The 13,737-nt window shown below is 36.4% G+C and overlaps 1 protein-coding gene across 1 annotated transcript in view; it reads right to left on the bottom strand.

Moving 5' to 3' along the window:
• LOC135684121 (regulator of G protein signaling protein-like) overlaps positions 1 to 13,737 on the bottom strand; it is a 38,981-nt gene that overhangs the window by 15,246 nt on the left and 9,998 nt on the right. Inside the window, exons 8-18 of the mRNA XM_065199526.2 lie at positions 13,497 to 13,658; positions 12,552 to 12,883; positions 10,515 to 10,577; positions 9,484 to 9,649; positions 8,407 to 8,707; positions 7,578 to 7,774; positions 4,981 to 5,098; positions 4,630 to 4,753; positions 3,497 to 3,620; positions 2,841 to 2,946; positions 1,634 to 1,772 (exon numbers count right to left, since the gene is read on the bottom strand). Coding sequence (XP_065055598.2) covers positions 1,634 to 1,772; positions 2,841 to 2,946; positions 3,497 to 3,620; positions 4,630 to 4,753; positions 4,981 to 5,098; positions 7,578 to 7,774; positions 8,407 to 8,707; positions 9,484 to 9,649; positions 10,515 to 10,577; positions 12,552 to 12,883; positions 13,497 to 13,658 — 1,832 coding nt within the window. The remainder of the gene's footprint in view (positions 1 to 1,633; positions 1,773 to 2,840; positions 2,947 to 3,496; positions 3,621 to 4,629; positions 4,754 to 4,980; positions 5,099 to 7,577; positions 7,775 to 8,406; positions 8,708 to 9,483; positions 9,650 to 10,514; positions 10,578 to 12,551; positions 12,884 to 13,496; positions 13,659 to 13,737) is intronic.

The following is a 13,737-nucleotide window of genomic DNA, read 5'->3' as shown; positions in this document are numbered from 1 at the left end:
TTGAAAAATGGTAGCTTTATTAGGGAAAATAAATGTAAACAAGCAAGTGACAGGCTCCTTCGCTTCGTTTTATTCATTGATCTGTTTTATTTTATTCATTATTCGTTTTATTCATTGAACACGCATCTTTTTCTTCTATTCTCACTTGTGACTTTTTTCTCTACATCACAGTTTACTTCCAGGATTGACGAGCAAGCAAAAATCTTCAAATGAATGTGGTAACATTTCTATTTGGATTCAAAGAGCGCACTTAATTATGACTTTGTTCTATACCCATTCTCTTTCATTCCAGGACAGAGGGTTGCCTTACTTGTTAAAAGATTCCCCTTGTCCGTCTACCAAACAATTATCGTGGTCGTGTATCTTAGACTCTTTCACCTCACTTTTTTCTCCATCTATGATTGGCTATAAAACAAACGCTTTTTCCCTTCCCTCCTTTCTATGTTTCTTAGCCATTTCAAATAGCAATTTATTCCTACCATCATTCCATTGAATTGCCGATTAGCCCCCGATACCAAACACATTTCTGAGTAAGCGTGTTTGAAAATTGTGCAATCTTTTCAACTGTGTGAGAAATTGTATGGTACGCCGTCCTCCTCAATAGTTGCTGTTGTTGTAGTCACACGTTGAAATATGCGATAGAAATTAGATTTGAATTGAATGAGACTAGAGAAGATATAGAATAAGAATGGATCGATATTGAAATCTAAACTATAATTTAGGTTATGATTGATCGTAGTTTTACAATCCTCTATTGGAATTAGAATTGGAGCCTAAACAGTAAATCAGTGTCTTTCTTATCTTGTATCTGTGGTACTGAACTTGAGCCATCAGCATATAGCAATTTCGCATAAACTGATAAACAGTACAAAAGCATTATAAACGACCTATTTTTTCGTGAGATTAAGCTTACCATACGATTGCTGCTTTTCATAAGATTTTTGTTTTACTGAAACTATTTGATATTATTTTGCTCAGATTCACCCCTTTACTTATCACTGACCGCCGAAAATGTTTGGTTAACGGCACATTCTCACTGGTTTGGATTTACTCATTAACAAACTAAAAAAATGCGCATTTCTGGTGGTTTGAATTTTACCATATAAATATGCTCAATCGAATGTGAACGTAGCTAGGAAAGAAAAGTAACAATGTGTTTGAGCTAGTTATGTCAAAAAATTTTAACTTGTCAACAATTGTTCGTAGTACAGAACTCGAAAATGGCTTTGAAAAAAGCAAACCTTTCACAACATACTACTAAAGTTTTTTCGACTGACAATCGTCAGAATCTAAAATGTCAGCATAAGGATCAGAAAGAACACGATGGAAGTTATATATCAGTTGTGGATCGAAGTAGGCCAATCAGAAAGATGCAAGCACATGACCGGCATAGTTGTCCAATCAGTGCTGCATGCCTATAGAAAATTACCACGGGACTCCAAGGGAGAATACGAACTCTTTCTATCTACGCATTGGCGGCTTTTTCATTTTTGTAGATCGCTTCCAAAGCTGCTTGATAAAAAGACTGCAGAGCTCCAAAGCTTTTCAAGTAGTATGTTGTGAAATGTTTGCTTTTTTCAAAGCATTTTTCAAATTTAGACCTCTCTAATCTAAAGGAAACCATCAAAGTTACCTGAATTCTTGGGGGAACCAGAGAGTCGACGAAACAGTTGACGATGGCCTTTGCTTTTCTTGTCACTATAAGCTCATCGTCTTTGGTGTAGTTTCCCAATTTGGCACAAAGGACAACGGCATCAGCGAATTCTTTGTATCTGGAAAGGAAAAAATAACATAGAATCTCGTTACACAGTTAATCGCTTTACTTTGTTACAGCATGTAAAACTGGATACTTACAAAGTGCGTCCAATTTGAATACTTACTAGCCTCAACATATAATATTTTCCTAAGTTGCTAATGGCATATACTGGTTACCAATGACAAATGTATAACTTTAATAAACAGTGCCGTCGGAAAGAAACTCAAATTGAGTGGGGGAGGGGGGCAGCTGCCTATTGTATTCCTTCTCATTCAGTACACTGTTATAGAAGAAAAAACATACTGCAGTTTGACAAATTTTACGCTGCACAGTTTCATGCAATCTTGAAGATTTGCGGTGTGAAAGGCTTATCAAAGACCTCTTTAATATTTGAAGAAGTAATAACGAGTGAGCTAGTGACATGACAGTATACTGAGCCCGCCACTGTGTGTTTTTGATCTACCAACTTAGCCACCCCTATCGCTAACTCGAAGAAATTGTTAGCGAGGAATAAGAGTTTCTTCCACTGCGGCACAAACATGTTTTGCAAAGTGTTACATAAGTGTTTCTTATACCAAATTAGAATTACTTTATCAAACAGTGCAAGGCAATATACCACTGTGAGATGTGCTTTTATTCTTATACAGTATGAGCAAAAAATAAATTATCGTTACGAAAAGAAAACATAATTGTCTAGATGGTTAAACTAGAGAAATGAAACGGCTGGAGATCCCCCCCCCCCCTCCATAATTACCAAACTGCAGTATGTTCCATTTATAATGAAGAAAACAGTGGGTAGCCCCCCACCCCTCAATATGAATTTCGCTCCGACGGCACTGAAGATTAGTGAAAATCGCACATAAGACTCTGTTCTTGTCACTTCGATTTATCGGAATAATTCTTACATTTTCCTAAAGAACAAGGGTATGACCGAAGATCATTTATATTTTTCACTGTGAGCCATTCATTGTCAAAGCCATTGTGGCAATCAGTGAAATTCCCTTTTTTGGGGCAACTTCAGTGTATTATCAGAAAAAGGGCCTAATCATTTCTCTAATGTTAGAAAATGAAACAAATGCTGTACCTGTCGACTTCTATCCAGAATCGCAAATCATTAATAAGTTTCTCTGTAGAAACAAGTTTATTGCTGATCAGCACACGCTCCGGGCCCTCCTCTCCTTGCTCTTTGCCTCAAAAGAAAAAAGCAACTATCAGGCGAAGTTTTAGTAGATGGTAGCTTTCTACGTGCCATTAAAGAAAATACATTTTGAAAACGTTTATAAAGGGATACAATGTAGCGGTGCTAAAGAATTAAGTAATTTGGATTGCTATGCATAATTTTCATTTTATTTTTCATTTTCAAATAATTTAAGGAGGGTAGTCCTTCAGCCAATGCTGGTTTACAAGGGGACCTCTATTTTATTTGCAATATTTCTATTAAAAACAAAGCTAATTCATAAAACTATCTAAAAGATATACAAAACAAAGTTAAATCGCAGTGCTTTATAATACGTATTCACCAAAATGCGGCACAAATTATTATACAAACTCTCAGTCGTGTATTTCGGAATTGCAAAAGTTATGCAAATGATTTTACTATAACCGTTAAGAGATGACTTGACTCTAATCAAAAGATCTGGTTTACCTCAAAGTAATCACCGATAAGCTGGATACTTAGCAAATATTAGCTCAACACTAGTGCAAATAAACGAACATATTAAGTATCAAGGTTAGACTTACTGCGTTTTACGTTCATTTTGTGTTCATATCGAAGAAAGCTCTGAAAATGCCTGAGAACTCGATGATTTGCAATCCCACGTCTGAAGCTCACAATGTTGCGCGCAAACATCTTCCACAAAGCTCGCTTCAAAAAGAAAACTCCTTATCAAACATCAGTTATCACAGAGGCATGAATAAACTGGCCTAAACTAAAAACAGTCCAAAGCAGCTTATATAATGATCATATCATGAGCAAAGAAAGGTTTAGTTGCGGTTCTTTCTGGCTATTTTTGCAGAAATACGACATTATCGTTAATTCGAGAAGAAATACCCGACTGCATCTGCATGGAGGCTGCAAAAGTACGCCGTGAGAAGTATGCCACCTCGTTTCAAAGGAAGCTTTAACCAATGAGTCAGACTTTGGTTGGGATGCAAACACTCCACTTTTTTGACGGACAACTCTATGGCACTGGTTGAGGATTCAGAATGGCTTTCGTGTTGGTTTTGAAATTGAAGTAGAATTTAGAAGATGGATACTTTCATTTTCAAACTAACGGTCTTTAAAAGCTGTAGAAAAGAATTCTAAATACTGATATAAATTTCAATTGCAATTGGCACAAGGCTATATCACCCCGTTAGCCTTAACTTTTAAAAACTAGAAAAAACAGCTTGAAAAGCCTCAGTTCTTCTTCTTTGATGTAAAAATATCGATTGCTTAATCAAACTTGCCTTTCTAGACCTACCATCCTTGTACTCAAATTTTCAGAAGATAGTTTAATCTCTCTCTCTTTTTTATTTTCTTCTCGAACTTTAATTGTGTGCAGCTGCACCTATTTTTCGCATAATTTAAGGTAAACGATTAAGACAGGCATGCCTCATGTAAACTTCTTTTCTTAGTTCACCAGTAGCCTCCATGCGTATACATTTCTCTCGTTAATGCAGAGATGAATTACCATTATGAACTTTAAATTAAGACAGTTCTATGCAGAGGTCCTTAAGATAGCTCCAATTTGACCTAAGGAGGATTAGAAGCAGCTCTGCCGAGTTTGCTAAACTACGTAGCATTGATTTTAGTTTTAATCAAAGTCGTTGGTTTAACAATTTTGAGTCAAACTGCCGAGTAGCAGGAGAAATATTACAGTAAACTGACTTACATTTCTGTGCTTGATACTCTTGGATGCTGGCAACCCGGTGGTTGCCTTAGAACGGAAATGAGGCAATTTAGTAATGCCTGACAGTTCTTCATCCGCTGGGAATGTTGCAAGATATTGGACAAACCTTAAAAAGTTAGAAAGCATCAATGATGCGAGATTACTGAAATGTTTCTCATATACATTTAAAGTCATTTAAAAGAACACAACCAAATTAAAAATAGAAATAACAAAAGCAGAATTCGCCATTTGAAATTTTGTCTTCCTTAAATCACGAAGCTAACTTCATTTTGTACACAAGTACAGCCAAAGAAAGTCATTCAATAGGAAGATAGATATTGTGATAAACCAAACCATTTCTCCTCCATGCTACGTGTCACACATGTCTGAGCAGAAACCAGCATAGCAGGAGTCACTTTGTCCATCTGCGGAAGATCTCGTACGATATCTGCCGTGCAATCCAAAGCTTTGCCTTGTCAAAAGAGAGAAAAATATCAACGATGGCAATAGAGAAAAGATATGGTAGGGGGTGTTGAGGAATTGTCTTACTCGCTGTCATCTTTCTTAGAGGCAATCTGTCTCGTTGTGGATTGGTTAACGAGAACAATAGCTGGAACAATAGCCTAAACACGATTCCAGCGCTCCGCCATATTTTTTACAATGCGATAAATTAAGGGGGACTGGAAACAATAAAAACCCCTTTGTTCTTATAACCAATCAACGTCGTGAAAGACTGCCTTTAAGGTGCCTTGAATCGATATCGAAATCCATTACATAAAAATTTTGCTTACAGCCTTGATAGACCAGGCTACAGTGGCGGTAGGTGCCACCTCAGGGCGGAGAAATTCAAATGGATATTTTCAGGTAGCTATTGGTCTGGTTACTTGGAAAAGTGATGGTGAACGGGCAATCGTTGGGGTTTGTGGGGTAAATACGGGGGGTAAAGTTCGTCATATTAGCATATTACCTCTGCGGAGGAGCCACTGTTTTGTTAACGACTTCAGAGCATGACAAGTGCTTGTTATCATAAAAAAGTAATCTAGAGGGAGTCTTTTAGAGCCTCTTCTTTAAAACTGTTTTTAACTATGTATAGAATAATGGTTGCGAAGACATGATAATTTATTAGGTCCGTTTGATTTCATGCGCATTTGGTTATTACGTGATGACTCCACATCTCCTTCAGATGCTGGACAACTTTTTTCGCAATTCATCGCTTTGAAAATATTTGTACAAATAGTAACACCAATATGTAACGCAATGAACTCAATAAATCACGGAAATACGTAGCAGAACAAAAAGACCTGTGTGCATCATTACCAAGAAAGAATTGTTTTGCTCTAAGCGTCATTTTCTTTATTTAAGTTGTTATTTTCGCTCTGAAAATTGGATACTCTGTGCACCTTTAAAGTATTGAGGAGGTCCTGTTTTATTTATATTTTTAAACATGCAAGGCCTAAGCTGTATTGTTCATTACTCGAGCAAAGATTGTCTGTACAGTAATATTAAAGATTTGTCTGACATAAATAAAGAAAAAATTGCAAAGGCTACTCGTTTACGACTTGGTGGCAAAAATCTCCACGAAGAACAATGCAGCTCCATTCCTGACGAGGTTGATCCAAATAAGCACGGAGTTCACTTAGAACCTTGTTAAAAAAAAATTTACAAAGATCCTGTCCCGTGAGAAATTCCTCGCAGAAACTAGCACTGAAGCTATTCAGCGTCCACAAACACTAGAGACTGCAGCTACTCAGAGACCAGATGTTTATCCCCAGGTGTGTAATTTTTGCCAAAAGTACCGGGTAAAGAGGCAACAGAAACATCATGTACCAATAACGATCACGAAGAAGCAGGCCGAACTAACGTAAAAGAAGATGCCGAAGCCAATATCGATCAGAACATTTATTATGAAATTAAAGATGTTGATCTCATAGCTAAAGAATATTTGTTAACCTTGAAGAACATGTTTGCCATTTATATGGATATCGGCAAAAAATGTCAATGATGTGAGGAAAAAATTATTTGGCAAGAAGTATGTAAGGCAAGGCAAAGCCATAGACATTTCACTCTTGCCTCCATGCCAACCATCACTGAGGCTACACATATTGCGATCAAACATCATTGCAAAGATTTGGAAGTCATCGGGTGAAAGGTCCATAAATTTGACAGATCTTTCTACTTCGTGACCTTCGGAGATGATAAAGAAAGTGAAAATGAAACCTAAAATGGATAAACAATGACAAATGCAGGTATCTTTGCCTTAACTTGCATCTTTTAACATTTAAGAGTATCAAACAAAAGAATACGTGGTACAAAAAAAAGAACAAAGGTATTCTGTTAAAAAAGCTCACCTTCCAAATATGGTAAGGGGTAAAAATTGGTCACGTGACTACTCTTATTGTAGCAATATGTCGGAATTTAAAGAAGAGGCTCTAAAAGACTCCCTCTAGATCATTTTTTATGATAACAAGCACTTTCACTTATCTGAAGTCGTAAACAAAACAGTGGCTCCTCCGCAGAGGTAATATGCTAATATGACGAACTTTAACCCCCGTATTTACCCCATAAACCCCAACAATTTCCCGTTCACCATCACTTTTCCAAGTAACCAGACCCATAGCTACCTGAAAATATCCATTTGAATTTCTCCGCCCTGAGGTGGTACCTACCGCCACTGTAGCCCGGTCTATGAAGACGTTCCGTGTAGCTTGCAATTATACGACAATGTTTCGTCAAAGTGCTTGCCTTTTACAGCTCTACAATACTCAATAAGAAAGCGAACTATAATTAAACAAACCATATAATAACTATAGTCATTCTAATAGCCATACCCATCTTTAACCTAGGGTCTTTCTTACTTAATTGCAAAGATGTAAAGATCTTATTTGGAAAAAGATGAAAAATTCAAGAAAATCAGCTAAGTACTGTAGCTCTAGCTCTAACCAAAAACTTACCGTAATTAGTACCTGGGCCAAAGAACCTCTTAACAATGCCATTTGCTCGGTGTTGCCTTTGTTTAGCTTCCTTCGTGTTGATTCTCATTGATTCTACTGCTTGCCAGAACAGCATTGGTATTTCGCTGTCAGACTTAGCCAAGAACTTTTTGAAAGCCTCAAGTTGCGCAGGGTCATGAAGAATTTCTTGGAATGACCTAAGATGATAGATATAGACAGTATTCCAACTAGGATATCAATATATTTTCTATTGCTAAACAAAAGGATTAGAACAAAAGCAAAAATACATGGAGTTTCTGATCTGAAACCTTTTAGAAACAGCTTGTCTTAACAATGTTCTTTTTTGAAAGATTTTGACAAGTGCACCAACTATTTTGAGAGTTCTCGAAGCAGTGCCTTACAAAAGCATTCAAATAAAAATCTTATACATTCTACATGCTACATTCTGCAATCTACCAAAAGGGACATGGCACAGGTATTAGCGCACTTGCTGCTTTACAGCTTCATGAAAGTGTGCTAAGCGGTATCGCACATCTAATAAGTCGGTTAAAACATTCAACATATTAATTAAAGGTTGTCGAAGTACCAAAGTCAAAACCTTACAAATTCTTCATTTGCAACTCAAGGATTATTTGATTTTGCAGCTCAGGTTTCATTGAATCAAGCACTTAAACTATTCTTCAGTATGTCCTAATTTCCTTTGCTTGAAAATTTTAGAAAGCTGAATTTTTCTTTTTCCAAAAAAGTGACATAAAATGAATTCAGAGACTGAGGCTAAACTTGCACCAACCCGGGAAATTCGACAAAAACTTGACTACAAACAAATTACCTCGGTCTTGGCAGCCTCGGTTTATTGTCATGTAAATGCTTTTTACCAAGCTCCTTTGTTATTGTAGTCATGTGTCTGTTATCAGTTTGTTTTGATCCCATGTTTCCAAGTAATAGATTTTGTTGGTAAAAATAATAGGCCATAGCACTCTGATATGGGTTTGATTTTCTGTAATCTTCTAAAGCTTGCGCTGCCTGTTTGTTTAGAATACGTAGACGACGTTCTTGTAAACTGCTCTCGAATTTTTCCTCATCACCATCATCAACATCTTCGTATCCTTCGAGTAACGGCTTGGCTGTTTCTGAAACGATCAATATACATTCCATCTAAGTATTAGTAATTGAAATGAGCAAATGATATCAATGTATCATTGTGTATGCAAAAAACTGCTTTTTCAATCAATCTTGTAACCGGAAATTCGAAAATGAAAGAAAAAGAGAAGGGTCTTGCTACAATCGCCTTGAATGCCTTGCCCAGCGACTTGCTAGGTACCTCCAAAGAGCTTGCAAAGTACTCTTTAACGCTAAGCATTAAAAAGTAATTGCAGTTCAAAATATAGTAACTCTCAAAATATAGTCATAGTGACTAGCGTTTGCTTCTGACCAACATCAGCTCTTTTACTTGCCATGTCTCATTTAATTAGCAGCTCTATAGCAATCTTCAAGTTAGGCGGTCAAGAATTCTAAAAATATGCTTTTGATGAAGTCACAGTTTGGTACTCTTCACTTGTGTTCAGCTTTGCCTGTTTTTTTGCATGTGCAATGTCTAGCTTTCTCTTAGTCTAGTTTCATCCATGTGCTTCTCTCTATTAGTACTCTTTCGTAAAATATCCTATAGCATAGTTTTAAGCTTATGTTTCTAGATAAATTTCAATATTCACAAACATATAACAACAAACAGTTCTGCATCGTACTTCATTAAGCATTTTATTGTTTGTTAAAATTTTGAAAAGAGACAACTTGATAGCAATTTAAAGAACCCCAAAATTTCACCTTTCAAAATCCCATCAGCTTCTTTTTCTCCCTCTCTTTCTCTACCTCTCAAGGAATGACGTAATATTGGGATAGTAATACTCACGTGGTACAGATATTGAAATAGCAAGCTGTAAAGCATTCCACATGTGCTTTGCAGGGACTTTTTCTCTCACTTTTCTTCTCCGGGTGCTGTATTCACCACCAAAGGTAACAGATACTTTTCTTGAATCTTTGCCAAATATTTTTTGAGCACTAGAGATTCTGTAGCTCTTAAGTGGAACAAGAAAAGGAAACATAAGTACTTTATCTTTGCATATCAAGTCATATCATTTCAGATTTTTTTTTCAAATTATGCAAAATTTTCACTTGTTTAAAAATTATTTCTCTTATGAATAGGAAAATCAAATCATTAAAATGATTATTTTAATTCATTATCAGTATTGTCATCAGTAGAGTTAAAACACAAGATTGCGACTCGAAATTGTCTTGTTCCATACACCAAAACATGTGCATCTCTTCTCAAGGCTAATTGTGTTCTCGACGCATGGAGCACTGTTGAACCGAGAATACTAGATAATTATCCATGCATATATTGTACAGCGCCCACAATTGCACATTCAACAAAGCTCATTTGTGCCTCCAAACATGAATCTTAATTCATAGATCGTTAAAACATAAGATGTTGAATGTTTCTGATGTTTTTAAGCCAGAAGTTCAATTTTTCAGATGTTTTCAGGCAACATATTGGACACTGCACAAATAAAATATCGATATTGCAGCACTACATCAATCAGATAAAATTTTACGAGCATTAAAATTCCTATCATTTTTTTATGCTTGCATAGAAAATCTATCGCTTTAAAACCTGTAGCATAAAGCGCTTTTATCTGACTTAAATCCATTTTGATACTTAAACTTCAACAAGCTTTTTCATCTAAAAAAAATTATTTCTACTCCTAAGACAGCAGGCAATAGCATAATTGCTTATTTGTAATTTGTAAAATTGAAATATGGTCATCAAAATAAATAGAGAGACGGCCAAGGAAAAGTTCGGGGTAACACGATTTCTAAGTAGGTGAAGAGACCGTGTCTGTCCTATTGAAAGTGTTTAATGAGCAAACATTGGTGTCATACCACAATTTCGGCAAACTTCTCATCGTCGAGGTCTAAGAACTCTAGCCAGAATGGCATCAGCGCCTGAAACAAACAAGATTGAAAGTCAAAATAAATCATACCTTTCTCATTCATATTTGTAACAAGTTCTTCTGGTACAAAATTTAGAAACAGCTTTGGAAAAAGCAAACGTTTCTGCAGGTAAGCATCACTGTATAGTCAGTCATCTGCATGCTGGCATTCTTGATTTACCTGTTTTGATTCGCACAACTAGGCAAACATATTTCATAGCATAGAGTTCTCGATCAATATTCTGACGTTCTACACTTTGAAAAGCTCAAGACAAACGTTCACTTTTTTCAAATACGTTTTTAAATACATATTTCAAAAGTCATAGTTTATACAAGTTTGTTGGCAGTCGATTTTGCTCTAGCAGCAATCACTTGACAGGATTGATCTAGAGGAAGGGTCTATGTTGTCTCATACGAAGTGTGCTGCCACGTAATCTGGTTGATAATATGCGATTTCATATTATTTCTCTGAAAGTTTAATCATAAATCTTCTATTGTTTCTGTGCCTATCACACAGATGAGAGGGCAAAAACTTCTTTCTACATACATGACCTAGCAATCTGAGGTTGCTGTCAATCAGAATGTCGTACATACAACGCTATTGATGTAATTATGCAGCTTTTTGTGATAAAGTGGCTGAGATATGGTCACATGAGGCTCTGTCCCTTTGGTCTTTGTCTCATAATGTCGAAATCAGGACATATCTAAGGCATTTGGCAAGATATTTGACTGATGTTGCATATTCAGAGGTAGAAAAATTTATGCGATGCCACATTAAAGGACAAGTGACACGCTTTTGGCGCCAATTTTTTTTCTTCTTTTAACTTAAAGTAAAATGCTGTATGAGAGTGCTGTTGAAATATTTTTCCTTTCTGATTTCATTTTCCTACTTAAAAACCCTTTTCAAATTATGGCGGGAAATGAATCACGTGATACCGTGACGTAGATTGTGATAATTTGTTATTGCTGCTACTGGTATACAGTGCAATATTAACGTTTACAACACGCTTCTAACCGAATTCAGTTCGTCTGGACCTGTCGCGTCGTGTTTCGTAAACTCTCTATTAATGACAGGAAAATTCCGAGTTATCACAATGTACGTCATAGGGTCACGTGATATAAAGGAAAATCGCGCCCCCTGCGCCCCCTGATTAGAATTTTTTGTTCTAAACCAGGAAAAACTTACTTCTAAATGATGATCTATTAGTAAATGAAAAGAAAAGATAGAGTGAAAAGTGTGTCACTTGTCCTTTAAGATACTCTTTGAAATTTGATATCAATTCTCTTATACATTGAATACGGTAAACGGCGTCTTAAATGCGGGAAAATTGGTACTTGTCCTGATATCAATATGTTTGCAGTTGACATGGCACAAAGGTTATTTTTGCCTGATTTTAATAAAATCACGATCATTGAATGGTAACCAAACTAGCACTGAATCATATCTAGATACTTGCAATTTTTAATAATAAAAAACCTAACCTAAATAGTCTCAAAATTATCATTTTTCCTTTTCCGTGCTACCACAATAGACCAATAAAGTGAAGACGTCACCGAAAACTCTATTTAGAATTATCCGATTTTGACCATATTGCCCGAAAAAGCATCATAAAATATACCTTGAAATGTGCAAATTTAGTTGAATGTTCAGAGATATGGCCACATGAGCACAGGCTCTTTATCCTTCAAACCGCTGTAGTTTAGTCTTGGTTCGTAACTTAATGGATCAGGCCAGAATAACAGTAATCCGTTGAAATCTTTGATCGGTCATATCTCACCTGATTTTGAACATTTTTACTGAACTAGCATTCTAAGAGCTATTTTTGCCACTCTTTCAGATTATGTAAACAAAATTCATAAATTATAAAATAGATTTTTGATGACGTCACACTTTCCTTATCTGAATAAATCAATAATGTAAGCAACAAAGAATGAAAACCCAGTTTAGAAAGGGTTCTATGATTGGCCAGATTCCAGCCCAACGCACCTTAGCACACTGCCAGCAAGCTGCATTAAGGACTGTGTATCCCAAATCGTTCGGTAGCAGTTCACAAATTTTTGTTTCAATATCGCGACCGAGACATGTCTTTCTAGGGCTGTCTCCAAGCAGATAAATGTGTATAAGAGCACGTGCTTGCCTCCTTCGCGTCAATGTATCCATATGGACAAGACTTGAGAGAAATCCCTGCGCAGCGGCCCAGAATCGTATATTTGCAAACGCTTTTTCCTTGCTTAGCAGCCGAATGTAGTCGCAAAATGGTTGCCCTGCGAGTTGATCGGCTGCAAGGGCAGTCCATAAATGCTCCAGGTTTTCGTCAACTGTGAAGAGAGGTCATTAGATTTATATGAAAATGCAAGCATTTCAAAAGCTTTTTACCATGCTGATAATTCTGACATTAACAGAGAAACGCAACGCTTTCTTTCATCAAAGGAAAGTTGATGACGCAGCTGCCAGGAAATTTTCGGGAGATAACTACAAGAGGTTCCAGAAAACTGTACATCTTCGTTGAAATCTCGCATACATTTTGCTCCAACTACATTGTTTCATTTACAAATTTCAAGATGTTTTTATAGATTTCTTTTGCAAGAGTGAATGGCCTCTTTTGACGTGCAAATGTTGTCGTTATGTTAGCGCTAGTTATGATGTCAAATGTACATTCAGGCAAGAAAATATGGCCATGACTTGAAGATTTTAGAAAACACATTAAGAAAATGTTCATTTAAGACTAATAAACAATCGTTTACTTAGGAATGACAGATAAAAGATACTATCATGGTACAAAACGTTTATTTTCAATAGTCTTTCAACATTTCCTTCCAGATACACGATCCTTACCTAAAATTAGCAGTTACATCATAGACTCTACGGGACTGTTTGTAAAATGAAAATATAGTGGCAATGAAACCTTTATCTAGGTAAAACTCCTCTTACTTTTATTAGGCCATTGGGAGCCATAGTCAACAAATCCATTTGGAAAAGCGAACTGAGTTTCCACGTCGACAAAGGAGCTGCCGCGTATACTGTTTGTCAATGCAAGGGCTCTTGACAGGGAAACATCTCTGAGTTTGGCACAAACAGCTGCAAGTTGGTTGCCTTAAACAAATAGGAACATGAAATTTAAAGGCGTGCTTTTGAATATGGATTTCAGTAAATTTACTAGCAATATCTAAAA

Source organism: Rhopilema esculentum, chromosome 21 (genome assembly GCF_057945365.1).
Source record: "Rhopilema esculentum isolate cy_ngs chromosome 21, ASM5794536v1, whole genome shotgun sequence".
Lineage (NCBI taxonomy): Eukaryota > Metazoa > Cnidaria > Scyphozoa > Rhizostomeae > Rhizostomatidae > Rhopilema > Rhopilema esculentum.
This window is presented reverse-complemented; position numbering and strand designations above follow the sequence as displayed.